This window comes from Ischnura elegans, chromosome 11 (assembly GCF_921293095.1).
Source record: "Ischnura elegans chromosome 11, ioIscEleg1.1, whole genome shotgun sequence".
Taxonomy (NCBI): domain Eukaryota; kingdom Metazoa; phylum Arthropoda; class Insecta; order Odonata; family Coenagrionidae; genus Ischnura; species Ischnura elegans.
This window is the reverse complement of record NC_060256.1, coordinates 28,022,972-28,042,640: the sequence shown is the minus strand read 5'-3', so window position 1 is coordinate 28,042,640 and position 19,669 is coordinate 28,022,972. Positions and strand designations below refer to the sequence as shown.

General features: G+C 38.8%; 1 protein-coding gene across 1 annotated transcript in view; it reads left to right on the top strand.

Annotated features, from left to right (window-relative positions):
* Positions 1-17,427, top strand: part of LOC124167597 (ankycorbin) — a 39,997-nt gene extending 22,570 nt beyond the window's left edge. Inside the window, exons 6-15 of the mRNA XM_046545577.1 lie at positions 1,426-1,675; positions 2,333-2,592; positions 5,168-5,336; positions 6,555-6,758; positions 6,858-8,465; positions 10,085-10,381; positions 12,471-12,934; positions 13,661-13,860; positions 14,447-14,653; positions 15,936-17,427. Of these exons, the coding sequence (XP_046401533.1) occupies positions 1,426-1,675; positions 2,333-2,592; positions 5,168-5,336; positions 6,555-6,758; positions 6,858-8,465; positions 10,085-10,381; positions 12,471-12,934; positions 13,661-13,860; positions 14,447-14,653; positions 15,936-16,396 (4,120 nt within the window). The 3' untranslated portion in view covers positions 16,397-17,427. The remainder of the gene's footprint in view (positions 1-1,425; positions 1,676-2,332; positions 2,593-5,167; positions 5,337-6,554; positions 6,759-6,857; positions 8,466-10,084; positions 10,382-12,470; positions 12,935-13,660; positions 13,861-14,446; positions 14,654-15,935) is intronic.
* Positions 17,428-19,669: the final 2,242 nt, after the last annotated feature.

The window sequence follows — 19,669 nt, the reverse complement described above, 5'->3', positions numbered from 1 at the left end:
ACCATTGACTGTTACATAACTATAGGGGAGAGGCTCATGCTATCTTTCCACCATTTCCTCTACTGAGTGACAATGTTTTCAAATATAAGTTGTGTAAATTCAACGCATTTTTATCATCCATGGGATCTCTCAGATGACAAATGAACCTTCATGGGCCTGTTAATGTAGCAAAAGCTTTTGTGCTAAGACATCTGAGAGATTATGGACGACTAATCACGAGACAATTATTAGAAAAAATTTAATATTTACTTTCATTTGCACTTTTAATAATTTTTTGCGTGTTTTGTGACAGTTGAACCTCTATAGGGACTAAAACATGATTTCATACATAAAATCAATTAAAATATAATTTGGATTTTGAAGAATAAATCATCTTACAAATGATATGCGATTGCTCGTAGTAAAATAGAGCTTGTGACCCTATTATAGGAGGGTTAAGAACAAAAAAATTTGTTCCCCAGGCATCTAAATGAGTTGATTTCATTGTCAACAATCTTCTTTTAACTTTAAATCCATCAAAACTTGATGTTCAAACCTTCTTCTCAGGTTTAGCTGTATTTAAAAAGGAAAATTAAGTCAATAGCATCACTAGGAAGAACCGGATGATGAAAACTGGTAGTAGTATACATAATTACATGAGGTGACATCAGATGGAAGTTTTTTCTTTTTCTACTCTATGGTGAATTTATGATCATATTTTGGCTATTTTTGAAAACCCTTATAATGACACTTTGATGCTGAAAATGAAGGAGCTAATAGAGAAGTAGTTTAAAAAGAAAATACAATTTTTTGTTCAAATATCTGCAGTATCCCCTTTTCCATGTTGTTTCAAAAATTCAAGATCCAAAAATTCCTGTTTTTATGGATGAATTTGGCAAGAGCAAAAACCTAGCATGCACTAGTAGCCCCTCAAAAGCACAGGTCAGAAGTGAAGCTTTCAGAGGGGCAGATGAAATTCATGAATAAAATTGCTTACTTCAAAGAAGTATGAGCAAGCTGTTTTGAAGGCAACGTATGGTCTATTTTAAGTCCTTTTTATCCTGAATGCATCAACAAAATTTTACTATGTTAAATATTATAAAATCATAAACACATCTCATTTTGAGCATTAAGCCATACAATTTGGAGAATGAGCTTGAGGATTTTCAACTTATCAAGTAACCTACAAGTTATTCATTTACCCAGCTCCTCAGTGAATGAGGTCCCCAACTTTCATTAAGAAAATGGTTTAGAAAATCTCCATCCAGCCCAATTAGCCTATATATCTCAATTGTTACTGTTTTTAACTAGATTCAAATTAATATTATTCATATTCCTGCTTAATGAAGTTTGAAAGATAAGTTCAAACAATGATTTGCCTACAAATTTTATTCAATATTGAATTAGAACTTACTGACTCACCCAATCATCCTGTTTTGGTGATAGAGCTGCTCACTGTGGTGCGGCCAAGGGTCAACTGGAGACGCTGAGACTGCTGGTTGCTGTGGGTGGCGCTGACCTGTGGATCAGGAACGTGAGGGGTGACCTCCCACTGCACGAGGCTGTCCAATCAGGGCGCAGGGAGCTGGTGCGCTGGCTGTTGCAGCAGAGACCAGCCGCTGTCAATGCAGCCAACAACGACGGACGATCCCCACTGCATGTAGCAGCCATTCACAACAATGTGGAGATGTGCAAAGTGAGTTGGGACGTTAATGGAAGAATTCTTCAAGGCGACAATCTTCAGATGAACTAACACATATGAATAAAGGGGGAATGATAGGGTGATGAATAATAACCAGAAAAAAAGATGACAAGATCATGACCATTGACCCTTAGACTGCAGGAACGTTATTAAACATTTTGTAGGTTTAGTGAAGAGTTTTCGAGATCGCCACTGGGTCAGAAACTGCATAACTGCCGACATATTGATGTCCGACTTGGTCATAGTCCTCAGGGCTGTGAGTGTCGAGTGAGAATTTTAACTTCCTTATATACAGTCACTCTGGTGGTCAGGTGACTGCTGATTGGCTGTCGTCAGCAGCACGCTCTGATTGGCCGGCGTGATGGTTTTGCCTAGCCTTTTGGATAGTCTTGAGCACAGGTTTCCAAGTATTGCTAATGCATATCCAGGATCTCTGTTGACAGTATTCTTGGCCATTCTAATTTCAATAGACTCTCTGATGAGTCGATCCCAAAAGCCATTGAATCGGCAGAGCGTCTTGGTGTCGTCAAACTTAACTGTATTTCTGCTTTCTATCCAATGCTCTGTGATAAAAATAGTGAGTGCAAAATTGCAATTGATTGTCAACCTCAAAATCGTATTTATTGTGATTGGAAATATTTTTCAACATAGGTACTACTGGACAGCCATTCACTGGTCAATCCAGTGATGAGGACACCCAGGGGTCAGATGGCTACACCGCTGGACACAGCACTACTAAGAGGAAACAGGGGCTGTGCCAAATTCTTGCAGCTCCATGGTGGCGTACCGGCCAGCAAGTTGACTGAAGAATCTGCGAGGCTCAGAGGGGGTGGCCCAGATGGAGGATCCCCGGCCGATATGTACCTGGAAACTGGCGGCCCTATCTCAGCCAGGGACCCTGAGGGCCTAGGGTTCGTTCTCAGGAGTAAACCATTGCATGTTTCACAGCCCAAAGGTGTTGCTTTCAAATTTTACCCACACACCAAAGCATTTAAAAGCAATCAAAGGTATTATATTATGTAAAATGTTTGAGTGGTGTGCCTCAGGTTCTCTCCGTGGAGTAGAAATGTAATTGTAATTTAAATAAAATAACACCAAAAATTTTCCACTATAAAATGCTACTTACAATGCTAACAACCAATTTGTCATCTTTGCATAATTGATGAGGGACCAATATAAGGAGGTGGATGTTTCAGTGAACAATATTGTCAGCTGTAGTACATTATACATACATACCAAAACATTAAAAATAAAGCATTTATATGTCAAAGACCTTGAGTTTGTTAACTAGAGATTACCATTGCATATTTCACCATCAGTTCTACATTTTACTGTCATGCCAAAATGTTAAAAACATTTAAAAATGAATTACGAAAATCTAATTGCATTGCATGTGTCACTAACAGCTTTTCCTTTGAGAGTATCGTTAGGTTTCTGGTACATACATCCATTTTCAAAGCACCAGGTACATTCATACATTGGGAAGTATTATGCGCTGATGACGTCATGGGTAAAATCTGTCATTATGAGAAGTCCACGGGTAGCTCTTTCTCTCTCTTTGCATCATATTTGGTGAAGTTAAAACTTCAATTACAGCTTTCAACAAGTAATTATCTGAATAAATATAGTTTTCTCAAGCTTCATACCCAGTCAATATGTTTATATGCCAATGCCTGCCAATGTTTTGGAACATCAGACTACATAGGGCTTTTCCATCAGGAAAATAGTGGTAGTGGAACTTAGCCTTACTAATGGCCATAATTTTTACTTCAAAAAGATCAAATTGCTCCACAGAACAATGAGATCCTAGGATAGACTCTTCCCAGAGGCTGACGAGTGGAATATGTAGTTGTGACTCCTTGGGATAATAATGCGATGGTTTCCCCTTGCCTTCCACATTGCAATATTACAGTCTTGAAAGTAAGTTGTGTGAAGAGCTCGTGGGATCGCCATCAGCTCAGGAACTGCATTACTGCCAATGGTTCAATGTCCAACTCAACCATTGTCCTCAGAGCTAAAATATCAAGTGAGAACTTTGACCTGCTTTTATATTGTCACACCAGTTATAAGGTTACTTCTGATTGGCCATTATCAACGGCATACTTCGATATTGTCTGTTGTGCTGCTGATGATTTTGCCTTGTCTTTCGGATGGTTTTGAGCACGGGTTTCCATGTGTTGCTCAATGTATAGGTAACTGAAATCTCTATTGAGAGTGTTTTTGGCCAGTCTAATTTCAATCAGCTCTTTAACAAGTTTATTCAAAAAGCTGTTGGACCAGCAGAGCATCTTGGTGTTGACAAACTGGACCGAATTTTTGGATTCCATCAAATGCTCTGCAATGGCTGACTTTTCCGGCTGTCCAGAGCGGAGGTGGCACTTATGCTCTTTGAGCCACGTCTGCCTGAACAATTTAGACCTTTTCACATCCACAAGGGACTTGGAAGATGCTGGGGGTTTTCAATCCTACTGGATCTTTCGCATTTACGAGCATGTCCCGGATCTGCTGTGGTGGTTGAATAACTTCAGAATTCTTGCCACTTTCCCTGATATTGAGGAGACATATGAAAAGCACACCTCTTTACCACTCTTCATGGTTTCCACCTACACACATATGAAGAAGAGCTGCTGCCCTCTACTATGGGTTATGAGAGGCAATATAGTTGGTGGCCTCCAGTCGCTACCTATGTTATGGCATCTTCATATATTTCAGTATTATTGAAATGGTCTACCTTACTCTAGGTTAGACCAATAACCCCTCAGATCACCAGTTTTTGTCCAGGACTGCTTATTCAATGAGGGAGTTTGCTTATCTTGCAGATAACCTATATATCTAGAGATTGACCCACCATCTGCAACATGGTGGGCACACTCAGTGGGTTTAAGCTCAAAAATATTTAGTGTGGAGATAAGACATGAGCAAAGTTTTATGGGGACCAGGAGGAGCCTGTTCTCCCAAATTAAACGGTAATTTGTCTGAAAAAAATATGAAAACTGTACTTTATTGTACAATGAAAACAAAAACATCAAAATTTTAAATAAATTTTAGTCTTACATAGACCTTAAAATGCTGTTTTCAGAGGCTACCTTGAACAAACTTTCTAGGAACACTTAGTGGCTAGAGAATTACCTCCAGTTTCACTGGGGGATGTTCCATAGCCCCTGTATCCCCGACAAGATTGCTGGCCCCCAACATAAAACTCTTAATTTCGTCCATGAAAGAAGACGATAGAAAAAATTGTAAATGCATACCAAAATACACATGAGGTGCATGAAATCAGAAGAAAATATCCTTGAAAAATGTTATGATATGGTGAAACTAACATTTAAAAAAATTTTTAATTATGAATTCAATCCAGATAATCAACGGTCCAGATTTTTGAAGGCCAGGTATTAAATGTTCCAATAGAATCAGTCCTTTTAAATGCATATTTTGTGAAATGCACCTTATATGCAGTTATCTGCGTGTCTCTCCTCCTCCCAGCAGGCTTCAGATGCTTCCGCTGACCCAGCCAGTGGGAGGTCACGACACTCCGCCCCCTGATGGGTTTCGCAGTGAAACCTATGGTGGAAGCATCTCGAGGGCCACTACCATGTACCCAGATGGACATACCACTGCCACTTCATACCGTACCACAGAGGACAAGTTCATACAGGTACCACCCATTTCCTGCCGGTTCATACATTTTATATGACTATCTAGTACCTATTCAATGCTTTGGCTTCCAGAATTTGGATACGAGAGACAATGTGAAAAAAGGTTTTGAATAAAAATTTTCATTGAAATTCTACATGATAAAAATCTCTTTATGTGCCATTTGAGACACAAAAATTGATCATCATTGTATAATCAAGTTGGTGAGCATAACACCACAATTAAAACTAAACACAGAAGTATGGTATTGTGAAATACAAAAAAGTCTATAATATTCTCTGGGGAGGTAATATGTATGTACTTCCCTTCAATTGCAATTCACTCCTTGGCCTTCATATCATGGCCAGTAAATATATGTATGTAAAGGCTCAGATTTTTATCCTCATTGAAATTTCAACAAAATATAGATCCCTTTTATCTATTTACGCTGAGTTATTTTTCGTAAAATTATGCTTAAAAGGTCTTCATTGCAATATTTTTGGATTCTTAATTATTGTTAATTATTATAATTGGGAAATTATTACAAACTATTACATTTTTTAAACCACTAAATCTTTATCATATTTTTAGTAAAACCTTAAAAATGGAACATTAAGAGTTCCGAAACAATAGCCATAGATGTTTTTTAATTAATAAGAATAAATTAGAGACCTATACTCCAATAAATGATTCACCAATGTAAAAAGAAGAAATCTCATTCTATTATTAATCTATTAACTCTGCCTTCTGTTTACGTATATCACTCTGCCATTGATTCAAAAAAGCATCTCTGATTTTGTAAAGAATAATGAGATCCATTCTCATGATACTAAGCTTAAATATGATATAAATGTGATCTAATCCTGCTCCACTTAACATCTAAGGAGTCATGCTCCACCAAACTTCTAAAAAATATGTGCATAACACTTTATAATAATTTACCTCCTGGTATAAAACAAGAGGACAGGTACACTGTGCTTAAGAGAATGTTATTTAACTTCCTGGTCACATGGTGTTTTTACAGTGTCAATGAATATCTCATGTTGCAAGTAACGTAAACATTACACCTTATTTCCTATTCCTTAAACCTCATTGCCTCATTCTTTCTTATGACATGTCTTATACTCTTACTTTACACTTCTAATTTGTACAGTGTCTTTTGGACAATTTAATTGGATTATTAAATTTTTTTTCTTTATACAAAATGGCAGACTAAACTTTCCTCTCCCATGTATTCTAGGTGAACGATGACATAGCCATCCAGTACGTGGAGAGGATAAGGCTATCGGAGAATGATGGGGATCAAGAGGAGGAAATGGAAGAGCTGTCTCTGATAAGGGGGAAGGTGTCGCACAAGAGGAGGCTGAGGAGTGGGGACGATGAGGGCGGGAGGTCAAGAAGGGAAGGGGAGGGCACGAGCGAAGGGGAGGGGGGAGAAGTGGGCGTGAGGAGGGGGCGGAGGGGGACCAACAAGAAGGGCGGATGGGGCGACGGCAGGGGGTGCATACGAGAAGAGGAGGAGGAACAGGAGAGTGAAGAGGAGGAGGAGGAAGAGAGGGAAAGCGTGAGCAGGAAGAAGAAGAAGAGCCGGAGAAAGAGGACGACAAAGCGGAGGACTACGGCAGCAAAGGCCACCACAAAAAAACAAGAGGGATTGAGGAGAGGGAGGAGTAGAGAAGGCGAGGATGAAGAGGAGGAAGAAGATGGGGAAGAAGAAGGAGTAGAAGAAGAGACCGAAGAGGAGGACGAAGAAGACGGTGAGGAAGATGAAGATGAAGAGGAAGAGGTGGTGAGCGAGGAAGAAGAGCAGAAGGAGGAGAAGAGATATGTGGGCAAGAAGAGAAAGGGTGAAAAGCAGAAGGTGGTGAAGCAGCAAGCGTCTGGGAGGGAGTCCAGGGTGGAGAAGCGCAGGGTCGCCAACGTGGTCGAAAGGACGCCGTCCAAGAGGCGGCCCAAGCAGACTAGCAAAGCCACGCCCACCAGGAAGACCCCTGGGAACCAGAGCACCAGCCCAGAGAAGACAGATGGTGATGGAGACAAGCAACACCCATCGAAGATCCCAGTGAGGAAGACAAGCGACCGGAGACCAGTCATCGAGGAGAGGGTCACGTCAAAGAAGAGGGCACCCCAGCATCAGCATAGGTCACCAGATGTCACCAAGAAAGCAGTGACCTCTTCAGCCTCTCCAATGTCTGCTGGGAAGACACCAGTCAAATCATCAAAGAGGGTGATGAGTAAACAGAAGTCGATGTCAGTGGATGAAGGGGTGGTGGCAGAGAGACGGAAGAGCAGTGTAGGGAGGAGGAAGGTGGGGGACGGAGCTGAAGGACAAGATGGCAACAGTGAGCTGCAAACGGATGACGACAGCCCAGTGAAAGGAACGGTCCAGGGCACTGTGCAAAAGGTGGTGGCCATAGTTCACAAGGGAGGCACTAGCGAGGAAGAAGGCGGTAGTGAGGAGGAGGAGGTCATAGAGCAGGAGAAGGTCAAAGTTGAAGAGGATGAAGAGCTGGATGAGGGGGTGGTGTTTGAAGAAGGACCCTCTGAGAGGGAGGATCGTAAATCTGTGGTAGAGAAGAAAGAGGTGGCTACAACCGATGGTATGGATGAAGACCTCACTGTCAACCATGTGGCCATGGACAAGGAGGAAGAGCATGAGGAGGAAAACATGGCAGAGAGCATGACGGACCAGGTAGCAGAACAACATGTATCCAAGCATGTGGCTGATTCAAAAGAAAACGTTGATGAGGTAAAAATTCAGAGTGAAGGCCATATAGATACCAGAGAGGAAGCTGAAGAGAAAGCAGCAGCAGAGACTGAAGTGGTTGATGGTAAGGGCACAGAGGATGGCACTTTGAATGTTGCAGATGCAGCACCCGGAGAGCAATCGGTGGCTGATGAGGTCGACATGACAGTAAGCGAGCCTGAAGCATTGGTGACGGAAGAGACAGAGGAAAGCAACAAGGCCCGAGCAACAGCCAGTGAAATGGACGATGAGGAGACAGCCAGGGCAGATGAAGTCGAGGCAAGGAAGATGGCACCAGCCATAGTTCGGGTGGCTGAGCGAGATGTGGACAAAGTGACCAGTGAGAGTGAGGATGTGACCAAGGACAGGACAGAGGATGATGTGAGCCAACTGGCAGAGGATACGGTGAGCATAAATGAGAGTCAATTGATTAGAAGATCTGCACATAAATTCCTCTCAGGTAGGCTACTGGATCAGGCCATTCATGGTTGCCGAAGTTTGATACACAAATTTTGAAATCAATGGTTTGCAAGGTTACTTCGTGGAAGAGTGACATGATAGATTGAAAAGAAATCTTTGTTACATTCCACGCAGTATTTATTAAAAGACTCAACCAGTTTTGACCTTTTCAAATCATTATCAAGAGGTTCATCTGTGTCTTTTAGTAATATTCTGTGGAATACAACAAAGTTTACTTTTAAACTTCCATGACACAACTTTTGTTTCATCTTTATGGCTGTTGAATTTAATAAAATCTTAAGACTTATGATTGAAACATCAAAGTTGGCAAGCATGGAAAACCTTAAATGGTCATAAACCTTGGAGGACTTTCTATTGACCATATTTTAGAGAACGTGATAGCAAGAAAATAATTAAATTAGTTCACAATTTTCACCAACTTTTTTTACTGTCAATTTTGATAGACTCTAAAAAAAAGAAAGAGACCTCATATTTTTCCATTTCCCAATCTTTTGCTCACTTCTCAAACTATTTGCAACAAAAAAACAACTCCCTCAGCCCTTTTTCTTATTAGTTCATGATATCACAAGCTCCTGCCGAGCAGGTCTCCAATTTTCCCTTACTCCTTGTCCTTGCACATAGGGCTTGCATTGTTAAATGCTGTTTACACTCTTACGAGTCATTCCTTCCCTTAATAAGTGGCTCTCTTTGAATGAATTGACAAATACTATAATTGCCTTGCACACAAGAAATTATAATGCCTGAGGCTGATTCTGAAGTGTGATTGAACCTCACCTATCTAAACCAGCATTCAAGTTGATGCACTATGTATCAGTATGAGTGACAATCTATCAGACCTATGCCATTGCCAGGAATATTGTTTTTCAGGGGGGTTACTTGGAGGGAGGGCCACATTTCAGGGGGTTCATTTGAACCCTTTCTAACCCATAGCTGTGTGTGAAATTAAATTTGAAGAGTTCTCATTCTAAAAATGTGAACATATTCTAATGAATCATAATTATTGTGGCAGCCATATATTTTTCCGTTAAACCTCACAGCATAACAGAGCTTGTAGTTTAAATCTTTCCTGAATAGAGCTGAAAATGCACAAATTTTTTATGTTACTTAAGGCCTGTTTACTCAATACATTAACACACATGAGTTAATGTCTGTTTGCATGAATGATTTTTGTGGACCGGAACGGAACATGTACAAATGTATGAACCAAATTAGAACAGATTCTATTTTCTGTGCATGCATTAGCACAAGTTGGGTGGTTACACGGTGCATTCTGGCATTCATTCTTGCATTCATACATTTAGACATTAACCCGTACGTGTTAATGTACTGTGTAAACAGGCCTTTAGAAGCAGTGTTGGTTTACAATGGGTTAAGAGGGTACACCTAAAGATACTGCCCAAACTCTTGGGGGGTAGGGGTTTGAACCCTTCGACTCCTCCCCCTACCTGCAATGGCTTTGTAATAGAGTTCCTCTAACAGAGTTATTGGTGGCCTGTCTTATTAACAGCCAAGTCTATGTGATGTTGTGATATTCTCTTTTGCAGGTGAGCATAAATGAGGTCAGGGAGTCACCGTCCAAGGATGAGGGCATCAGCACCTTCCACAACCTGACAGGGGGCGGACGGTCAGAGTCTCAGGAAGAGAGCGAGGTGGTGGATGGTGCTTCGACGGCTGAGGCAGACATCTCGATAGAGACAATTGTGGCAGCAGGGGATAGAAAGGGAGGAGCCACCACTGTCTGTGAATCAGAGGATGAAGCGGAGGAGCAAATGGAAGAGGAGGAAGCTCCGCTGACGGAACCAGAGCTCAAAGGGAAGAAGCACGAAGATGGGGAGAAGAAGGTTGGAAGAAATTAGAATTTCACATCACTAGATGTGCTTATACTTAGTGGTGCAGCGAGGGGGGGTTTTGAGGGACTAACCCCTCCTCCACAGCTCAGATATTTTTTAAAGTTTAATCCATTTCACTTAATTGGATTAATATTACTTATAGAATAGTGTAAGGATCAATTAAATATCCCTCAGAAAGCCGAAAAACTCACCATTTTGAGCAATTTATCTGAAAAATTTTCTAAGGGAGGGCCCTTGCACCTCCCACTTACCCTGGCGGGTATTCCACACCCCCAGTGTTTGTTGCACCTAAAACCCCACCTAGCCTTAATTCCTAGCTGCATCCCTGCTTGTATTGAACTTCTATTTTCTCTGCCTCCGAAACATTTTTACAGATTTAAAAACAGGGAAATTTATTTAGTTTTTGAAACTAAATTTGCAATTGATCCATTTGTTAGAAAACAAATAACATTATTTTAAAATGCCATTGTGTATGGTCGGTGGGGTAGCCAGGAATTTTGTTCATGGGGTGGGTACAAAATTACATGGAAAATTTGAAAAACTGGGCACTTAGTAGAGGGTTTTAAATTAATTTGAACACTTTCCATAATCAAAAGAACTTCATTCCTCAAATAAATCACTAGTAAATTCATGATTTATCAATATTTTGTTTTCTTTGATGAAGGAAAGTAATTGTGTTTTTAAATTTCGTGGGGTGGAGGGTCCGGACATCCCCCCTGGCTATGCCACTGTGTATGGTGAGGTTCATGGTAGCCCTGATGTACAGGGGGCCAAGAAACCAGCAATTAAAAAGTTTATTAATAAGCCACAGCCAGAAGGCATTGATTCAAACAGATATGAGACCATTCATGATTCATCTATTCCAGTTTTGGAATTAAGAATCATTGTTTCTTGTAAATTAATTGTTTTAAAAGCTCAAGAAACATGAATGATTATAAATACATGGGTTTGCAGTTACAGCATCTCCATTTCAATCACTACCTTCAAACATAATGGTACACAAAAATGAAAATACTCTACAAATTTTCCTTCTTACGGGTGAATATGGTTTTCAAAGAACAAAATTAATGCAAAGAAAACTGAAATGTTTCAATTTGCAATCAAGACTTCTATAATGTGTCTAAATGAATACAAAACTTATCTCTTGACTGCTCAATAAAAGTGCACAATACATTCAGAGCCTGGGCACGTACACAAGAGTTCCTCTGATGTTGCACCTCAATAACAGATTTTTCAGAAACTGACCCTTTATTCACACTCCAAGTTTCTAACTGTGTCCTAAGGTATTCCATAATGGATGAGTTGCAGTAACTTATGAAAAAGGTGATGGAAGTTTACCTAAATGTAGAAATAGGCAGTTGTTTTTATCGGAATGAATAACTTATTATTTGTGTATAAGGAAATATATTATTGCATCAGTTCAAAAATAGTAATGATGAATTTTTGATGATGAAGTAGCATGCCTTCTAACTGAAACGCAGAGCACATCTTTGACATAATTTTTTAAATGTTAATGCCTAAATTTTCTCTGCAGTGAAGGTAGTTCATACTATTGAAATTCAAAATTGAAGTAAAGGTGCTATTTTGCATGGAATTCCTTATTGCAGCCCTAATGCAAGCTTATGCTTGTGGGTTCTCTGATAAATATTAATAATAATAATAATATTTATTGACGGGTGTTGATAACCCATTTCAAACATATTGAAAGTACAGAATTTCACATAAACATCATGCAACACACAGAGAAAAATTTTCAATCTTAATGAAGAAAATAATTAAAATTATATTGAACATAAATTAAAAAATAAAGTTCACTCCAAAATCTAAGACTATCAATTATACCAAATGAATATGTCTTTAATATTATGCAATATTGTTCAGAAGCTTCTTGAGCTGGTCACTTGAAAGCCTAAATAAGTCGATGTCCTTAGGGATGGAATTAGAATCACGCATTAATTTTGATAATGGTGAAAAGAAAGAATAATTGGTGGAGTGATATGGTATACTAAAAATGACAGGGTTTATTCTGAAATTAATTGAAATAAATTGATTATTTTCCAATGAAAAGGTCTCAAAAGAGGAAGAAGAAGAAATGGAAGGAGAGGAGCATGAGTTAGAAACAGTAGAGGAGGATAGAGAAGAAGAAAATGAAGAGGACGAGGAAGAAGATGAAGAAGGAGCGTCGCAGCAAAATGAAGGCCGGAGGGCAGAGGGAGAGGACAGATTTGCATCGTCCGTGGAGTCATCCATCTTCATCCCCAGCCTCCCACTGGACCGGGAGACACCCACAACATCCTCCCATGCTGTTGAAGATTCGGAGACAATGGGCGCAAGGGGACCAAGGCGGACAGGGGCAGCACGCAGGGGTGGCGGCATGGCGAGGCGGAGGAGGGAAAACCAGAAGATTGGCGTACGTGTGGAGATTGGAAAGGATGGTGCGGGTGACGAGATACAGAGGGAGCGGAGGCACCCAGGGAGGGAGTCTGCCAGTGGAGCCACTGGGTCGACGTCCGTGACGCAAGCCGTACAGACCACCGTGAGAAAGTGAGTACTTCTCATTCTGAGATGCCGATCCGAGGGGAAAAAAGTGGGGATATTCAAAATAATATTGTTAGTACACGACTGCTCCATCAACTTTATTATAGGATTAAAAAATCAAAGACATTGAGAGTATTTCATACTATATTGTTCCAAAATGTCATACTATTACTATCTGTTACAGTTTTTGAAAAACTTAGAAATGATTGAAAACATTTTTAACCTTTATCGCCCTTGCTGTCCCACCTAATGTTTTCATTTATTTTAAAGCTGTTGATTAAAGGTTAACTTCAAAACTGTAGCAAATAAATATTTTAAATATCGTGTCATTCAATTTGTAGGTCCCAAAGACCCATTTCCCTTTCTTCTCCTCCCTTTTGTTCAAGCACTTCACTGTAGAAAACAACAATAATACATAATAATAATTTATTCAAAGTAATACTGCGTTAAACAATGTATTAATTAGGCATTCTCAGGTGCAATTCATAGGATTATATCATTCCTTAAGTCAATTATGTACTATTAAACAAATTACCTATAGCATTTTTTTAAATAATTTTTTTCATAAATAACTCAAATACATATGAATTGCCATTGCAAAGAATTCATCGGAATTTCATAGCTCATCATACAGCAAAGTTGAACAGTTCAAAATTTAAATGGATGTTGAAGAAATTTAGTATCAGTGATAATGCCGCTTAATACAAAAAATTACTTGTATCAAATTTTCAGGTATCATTTGGAGCGTCATATTTTTTCTGAACTTCTGGAGCTCAAGAGGCTACAGATAAGAGCTGGAAGAGCAAATGAAAATGTATTGGTGAAGCGGTTGGTTGACAACTTCCATGGCCCTGCAGGGAGCGACCTAACAGTGGGAATAAAGCGCTATGAAGGACAGTACACATTCAGAAGTTTCGAGAAGTATCTTTATGGTATGAAGTAACTTTATTTTATTCCTACTTGTACCAAATAGTATACATTCAAATACAATTGGTAAAATGAACTATGGATCTAAAAAGTTTTCCAATTATTGCAGTTGAGCAGCAAACACTATTGTTGAAAATTCATCTTGACATCTCATGGCATATGCCATAAGTAATACTCTTTGGTATCATTACAGACAGAGGTACTGAAATTAGTTATCACAGGCATAAATTTCTGACTTAGATATGTGAAGAAATATTTTCAAAGTGCATGATTTACATATTTCTTAACCTAGAAGTGGAGCCAAAATCTATGAAGCTGGCTAGTAGCAGTTCCTATGCAAACTCTGGTACTTGCCTGAGGAACATAAAATCTGTCTTGTAATGGTGCTACTACTAAAGAATAAATATGAGATTTAAGTGTTCTTGGTATCTTATAATCAATATTATGCTTGAAAATAGCAGCCTTCACTTTTCAATCCCAATATTGGAGTTAAAATGGAAGCTATCACCCAGATATATTTGGTTATTACATGCAGAGCATGACATGAAATCATTAAAGCCAAAATAAAATTCATGCCTTCACTTCTTACAGATCAATTGAGGACACTCCAGACAGGAGATCCACACATTGTACCCAAACTGAAGCCCTCTGATGATATGGACAAACTGAGGAAGATGAGGGCAAATACAGCAGCCACTTGCGGCAGCACACCAGACAATCCAGCCATGTGCACCCATGTGACACATAGGTGCCATCATGCTGCTCATGCATACACTGGGATACCCTGCGCAGCGTACAGTGAGTGAAATTTTCCTCAGTACCAATCACTCATCTAATTGAATATAATGCTCTTGTTGCTGTAGGCTAATATATCAGCATTTTCTTCTCAGCCTAATTGTACTATGAGCCAATATGTCAGTCTTGAGGATGGTAATTATTCTCATTAATAATAGGGTGGTTTCCTATTATTTTTTTATTGCCTAAATCGAAAGATTATTACTCCTGGAGTACGTATTTCACGCTTTTAGATTTTTAAATGACGATATCTATTTTTCGCGATTAAATGGAAAGTGAAAATTTTCTAGCACGCGAAAACGCGACGCTGAAGTATGAATGCCGGGAAAACTCTCTGTGTGACGTATTTCTGGTTCCCGCAGCCGCTTGTGAGGTGACCTTGAGGCGAGTTGAGCGCTGATACGACGCAGGCTGCTAGCGGGTAGCTGAATACCCTGCTGGCTGGTAGCGCTTGGATTAAATAAGGATTATTAATACCTTATCAAATGAAGAAAACTTTCCGACCTTAGCCAGTTTTAATAAGTGATTATTAAGACATGTTTCCCTGAGCTCTGCGCCTCATGCATGTATTGGTAACCTCAGACGATGTATAACTCCTATCTTCTCGTATAGAAACTAGGTCCCTGTGACGTCACGTGGAGTGGCATCGCATGGGTGCCAATCTGGCCCTTTTCAAATGAGGATAAAAATGGACAATTGCCATTCGTCTAAACCTGTATTTCTAAAATGAAATTATTTGTATATTATGAATACAGTAATGGTGGGTAACGAATCGCAATCAATGACTTTCGTTTTCTTTGATGAAGGAAACTACCCTATTATGCAGTAGCTAAACTTTTGCACAGAAAATTATGATAAATTACGCTGAGTCAATTTAAATTATAAGAGCAAACTTAAACAACAGCGCATTGATGTGCCAAAAAATTAAATCATAGAAATTTTTTCCGAAGGAGTAACATTTTACTTATGCTTTTATTTATTTATTTTTTAATATCCATGGCATTCCTTCCTGGTAGTACTCCAAGATGGCAGCACAAGGAGGATAAATGTTCGTGATGAAATATAGTAATAAATTCCACACTTTTTTAAATGTCGACCAAACTGGGCCTCAGTGCTATTCACTGGGTACTATATACCTTTTTAAGGTGCACATCGGTCAATTGCGCACCTTGAATTAAGTGTGGAATTCATTAATGTTTATTTATTGTTATTTACTAGTTTCAATATGAATTTGAATGAATCACATGGTTACTAATCAAAGTGATGAACTCTGATATGATTGCAGTCACAAAGGGAGGAGGCCACCATCACCATGACCACCACTTGTATCCACTTCACTCAACGTCGCCTCAGAGATCGACAACCAGAAGTACTGCCAATGGGTCCTTCCTACCAAGGATAGACACCATCCAAGACCACTCAATTTCACCATTCGGAGGAGGAGGAGGAACCGTGCGTTCGCGATTCCTGGACCCTTCCCGACCTGTCACTCTCGATTTGAGTCAAAGCGGCGACAGGAGACAGGTCATCTCCCTCCCTACGCAGAAAGTGGACAAACCCAAACGGTACCTTGTGACATTCACCATTAAGCCTGGTTCTGGTTCACCCGACGGAGTAACAATCACCACTAAAGAAGGACAAGTGAAAGTGGGCCCAATTAAGGGTGACAAAAGTTCTCCGACGCTTTCCGATTCTCCAGAAGCAGATCCTACCTCTTTCAGGCACCGTCATGCTAAAAGTCTGTGATTAAGACATTTGTTAATAGGTTTTAAGGAGAGTTTTGTAAACAAAAATTATTCTTCCCTGTTTGGCTCAGAGGATAGCCATCTTTATCAAGCAAGAACTGTTGTCATAATTACGTATATTGCATTTTGAGAAAAAATATAAAAGAATTTTATTGAGGGTGCTCCTGGATGAAATTGTCTAAAGTCTCAACTTCCAGCAGTTTAATTGGCTAAATTCAATAGTATCTGGTAAGGTGCTATTGGACATGCTGGCATATAATTGTATGAAATGATTGAATGCTTAGAAATTGGTAACTGAAAGATCTATTCATCAATTTTTCGGGATTAAAGATGAAACTTATAAATTCTGGCTATTCATCAAAATATTGGCCAAGGAAAAGAACAAATCAATTTGAAATTATAAAACTGGAATAGGTTTATGAGAGAACAATGTGATTACAAAGAAAAACCTACAGCATCCAAAATTTATTAAAACTGATCGATTCTTACGATTGATTATTAATGACACATGTAGGTAATGATTTGAATGCAGTAAATATTTTCATTTTATTGATACAATATTTATGTTGATAATGTTACCAACCTAATATTTTAAATCAGTGTTCAAACTTTATCTGCAATAAGGAAAAAATGGTAAAAGAAGTTTTGGAAATCAAACATATTTTCTAATATACATATTTAAAAATAATTTCAAATTTAAAAGTGTTAACATGATTGTTTTAGACCTCATGAACTATTTTTTGCCTCTTATGTATATTTATAATTTTAATTGGGACCAAAATGCTCCAGGACATTCATTTCTTTTGCAAATTTCCAAATTATGAAGAAATCAATCAGTTAAAGATACACTCTTGTCATCAGATGTGACTGACAAACATTCAATACATGAGCACCCACAGAATTGAAAAATATGGTGTGATATGAAATGTTGAAATCACCCAATCATTTTGATGATACATATATATTTTTGCATATCCATTGTGAGTAAAACACAAATATATTACTAATTTCTATCTTTTGTTGAAATTGAATAAAAAAAGATTTATATGGACTACTTATTGTTATATATCATTTAACCCTATACATAATTAATTCCATGGTTGAAACAGAAGAAATATGTTTATGTTGATTCCGAAGTAATAGCCGTAAGGTCAAATAGAATCAATCAATAATTTACATGCCAAAAGCAAAGACCGATGGGTACACTAACAAGTAATGGCTCATGTGTGGCAGAGCAAGCATGAGAAGTTGAAGTCATTGTCGACATTAGTAATAGACTGGTCCATTGTCATCAATTTTTCTGCAAAAGCATGAAGATCGTCGATTTTTAGTCGCAAATAGCTTGAGAAGTATGTGACAGACTGAAAAACGGAATATTTCTAAAGGGTCTCTTTAGTTTTATACTCCATAATGATTGACAATAAAATGACAACGAAATTGATGAAGGACCCAATTGCTCTCCCATTTGGTCAACCGCTTCCCCTAACAATTAAAAAATACTCAACCATCTTCATTTTCTTTTTATACATAGTTCAACAGCTCGTACCTTGACCATCTGTTTTCTTGTGAGGATCGAACATACTTCTCTGACTTGGCCTATCTTCTTCCACCTGCTGACAAGCTCATTACAGAAGCTTAGCTTAAGCTTCTTGCATTTACCCGATTATGAAGCCATGAAATCTTTGCGCTTCCTGTGTACAAGTTTTGACTATTATTTTCTAATGAATGATACCTAATTGCTATGGTATACCATAAAAGTAATTGTTTCCATTAGAGGAAAATTGCTTACTTTAGACAGACAGTTTGTCGATGCTCTGCTATCAAAACTAGCACTGTGCTTTTTCCCCTGAAAATCAGTCAGCACCTAATAAATTATCCTAAAGAGATCTTACAATTTTCGAGAGCTACAAAATACCACCCCCCCCATTCCGTGACGCCTCTATTCAATATCAGTCGCAGTTCCAAGGCCAGTATCTGCGCAGGTTTGGAAGAAACACGTAGCGTTGTGATTAGTAAATGGCTGCAGCCATGAGGAAAGGAAAATTACAAGAGGAGCATTGCTAGGATGTGAAAATAACTTCTAATTGAGCTCCGGACAATTTTTCCGCCAGCGCACATTGGTCCGAAATTGAAAAAAAGCCGGAAAAAGATCCGAAATAGTTTTTTTTTAGATAGACTTGAAACTCAGCATAAATACTCATAAATGAAGACCAATTATGGATTTATGCGCCATTTTACATAAATTTGATCCGTTGCTGAGATACAGTAGCACAAATATGACCAATTTTTTAAAAAATACGCGCGATATCATTTTTCTTCGAAAATTTTTGAATTTAGGCAGGTGGTATTGCGGTGGTAAGATTTTAATGAAATAAACAACACAATTTTCCTATGATCTGACGCTTTGCCTATATTATCTATGACTCTGAAAGATTTTCGTTCACATCTGTAAGGTTGTGCAACGCAAAATATTTTTCAGCGCATACCCACTCGTTTTCCACGTGAAATTTGACATAAAGTAGACATTATCTTTCGTTTACGAAATATGTAACTCGAGAAATTAACTTCACAATGTTGAGATTTTTTAACATCAATGAAAATAAACCATGGAAAATAGTTTGCGACCGCGGAAATGATAGCGATTTTTCGATCGCGAGTCAAGACTGAGCTACACGACGCGGGACCCTCGGTAACTGCGATCGATTTTTTTTGGCCTGTGCAGCGTTCTGGAGGAGGGAAGCAGAGGAAAAGTTATTATCAGTTTATAAATGTATAAATGGAAAGATTTTATAGTTGATTTAATTAGAGAATTATTAAGAAGAGATTAAGAGAATAATTTTTAATTATACATTAAACAAATGTTTTAAAAAAATAATGCGAATATTTGGTTACAATCGGGAAGGTGAATCACAGATGTAGTTCCAATTACTTGAAACTCGTCAACCGCCCGCTGTATACTCTCTGCCCATCAAAACTGAGCATTTTCTTCTTAAATGTGTATATCGGTGCCGCCAACGATTAAAACGTTGACATAAAACGGACACCACCAGCCAGACAACCCGAGAAACCTCATCACTGTCTTCCAATTGGCGGACGGGGTAAAAGCAATGCGGTGGCGGGAAGAGGGTGGTCGCAGGTGCGGACCTCCCTGGTAATTTCTGGAAACATTGAGTAGATGGTAATCTCTAAGGTGGCTCCCCAATGGTAGTTTTTTCATTAGCATAAGAAATGATAAGATGAAAATATAATTGATGAATACCTGAAAGCCACTTGT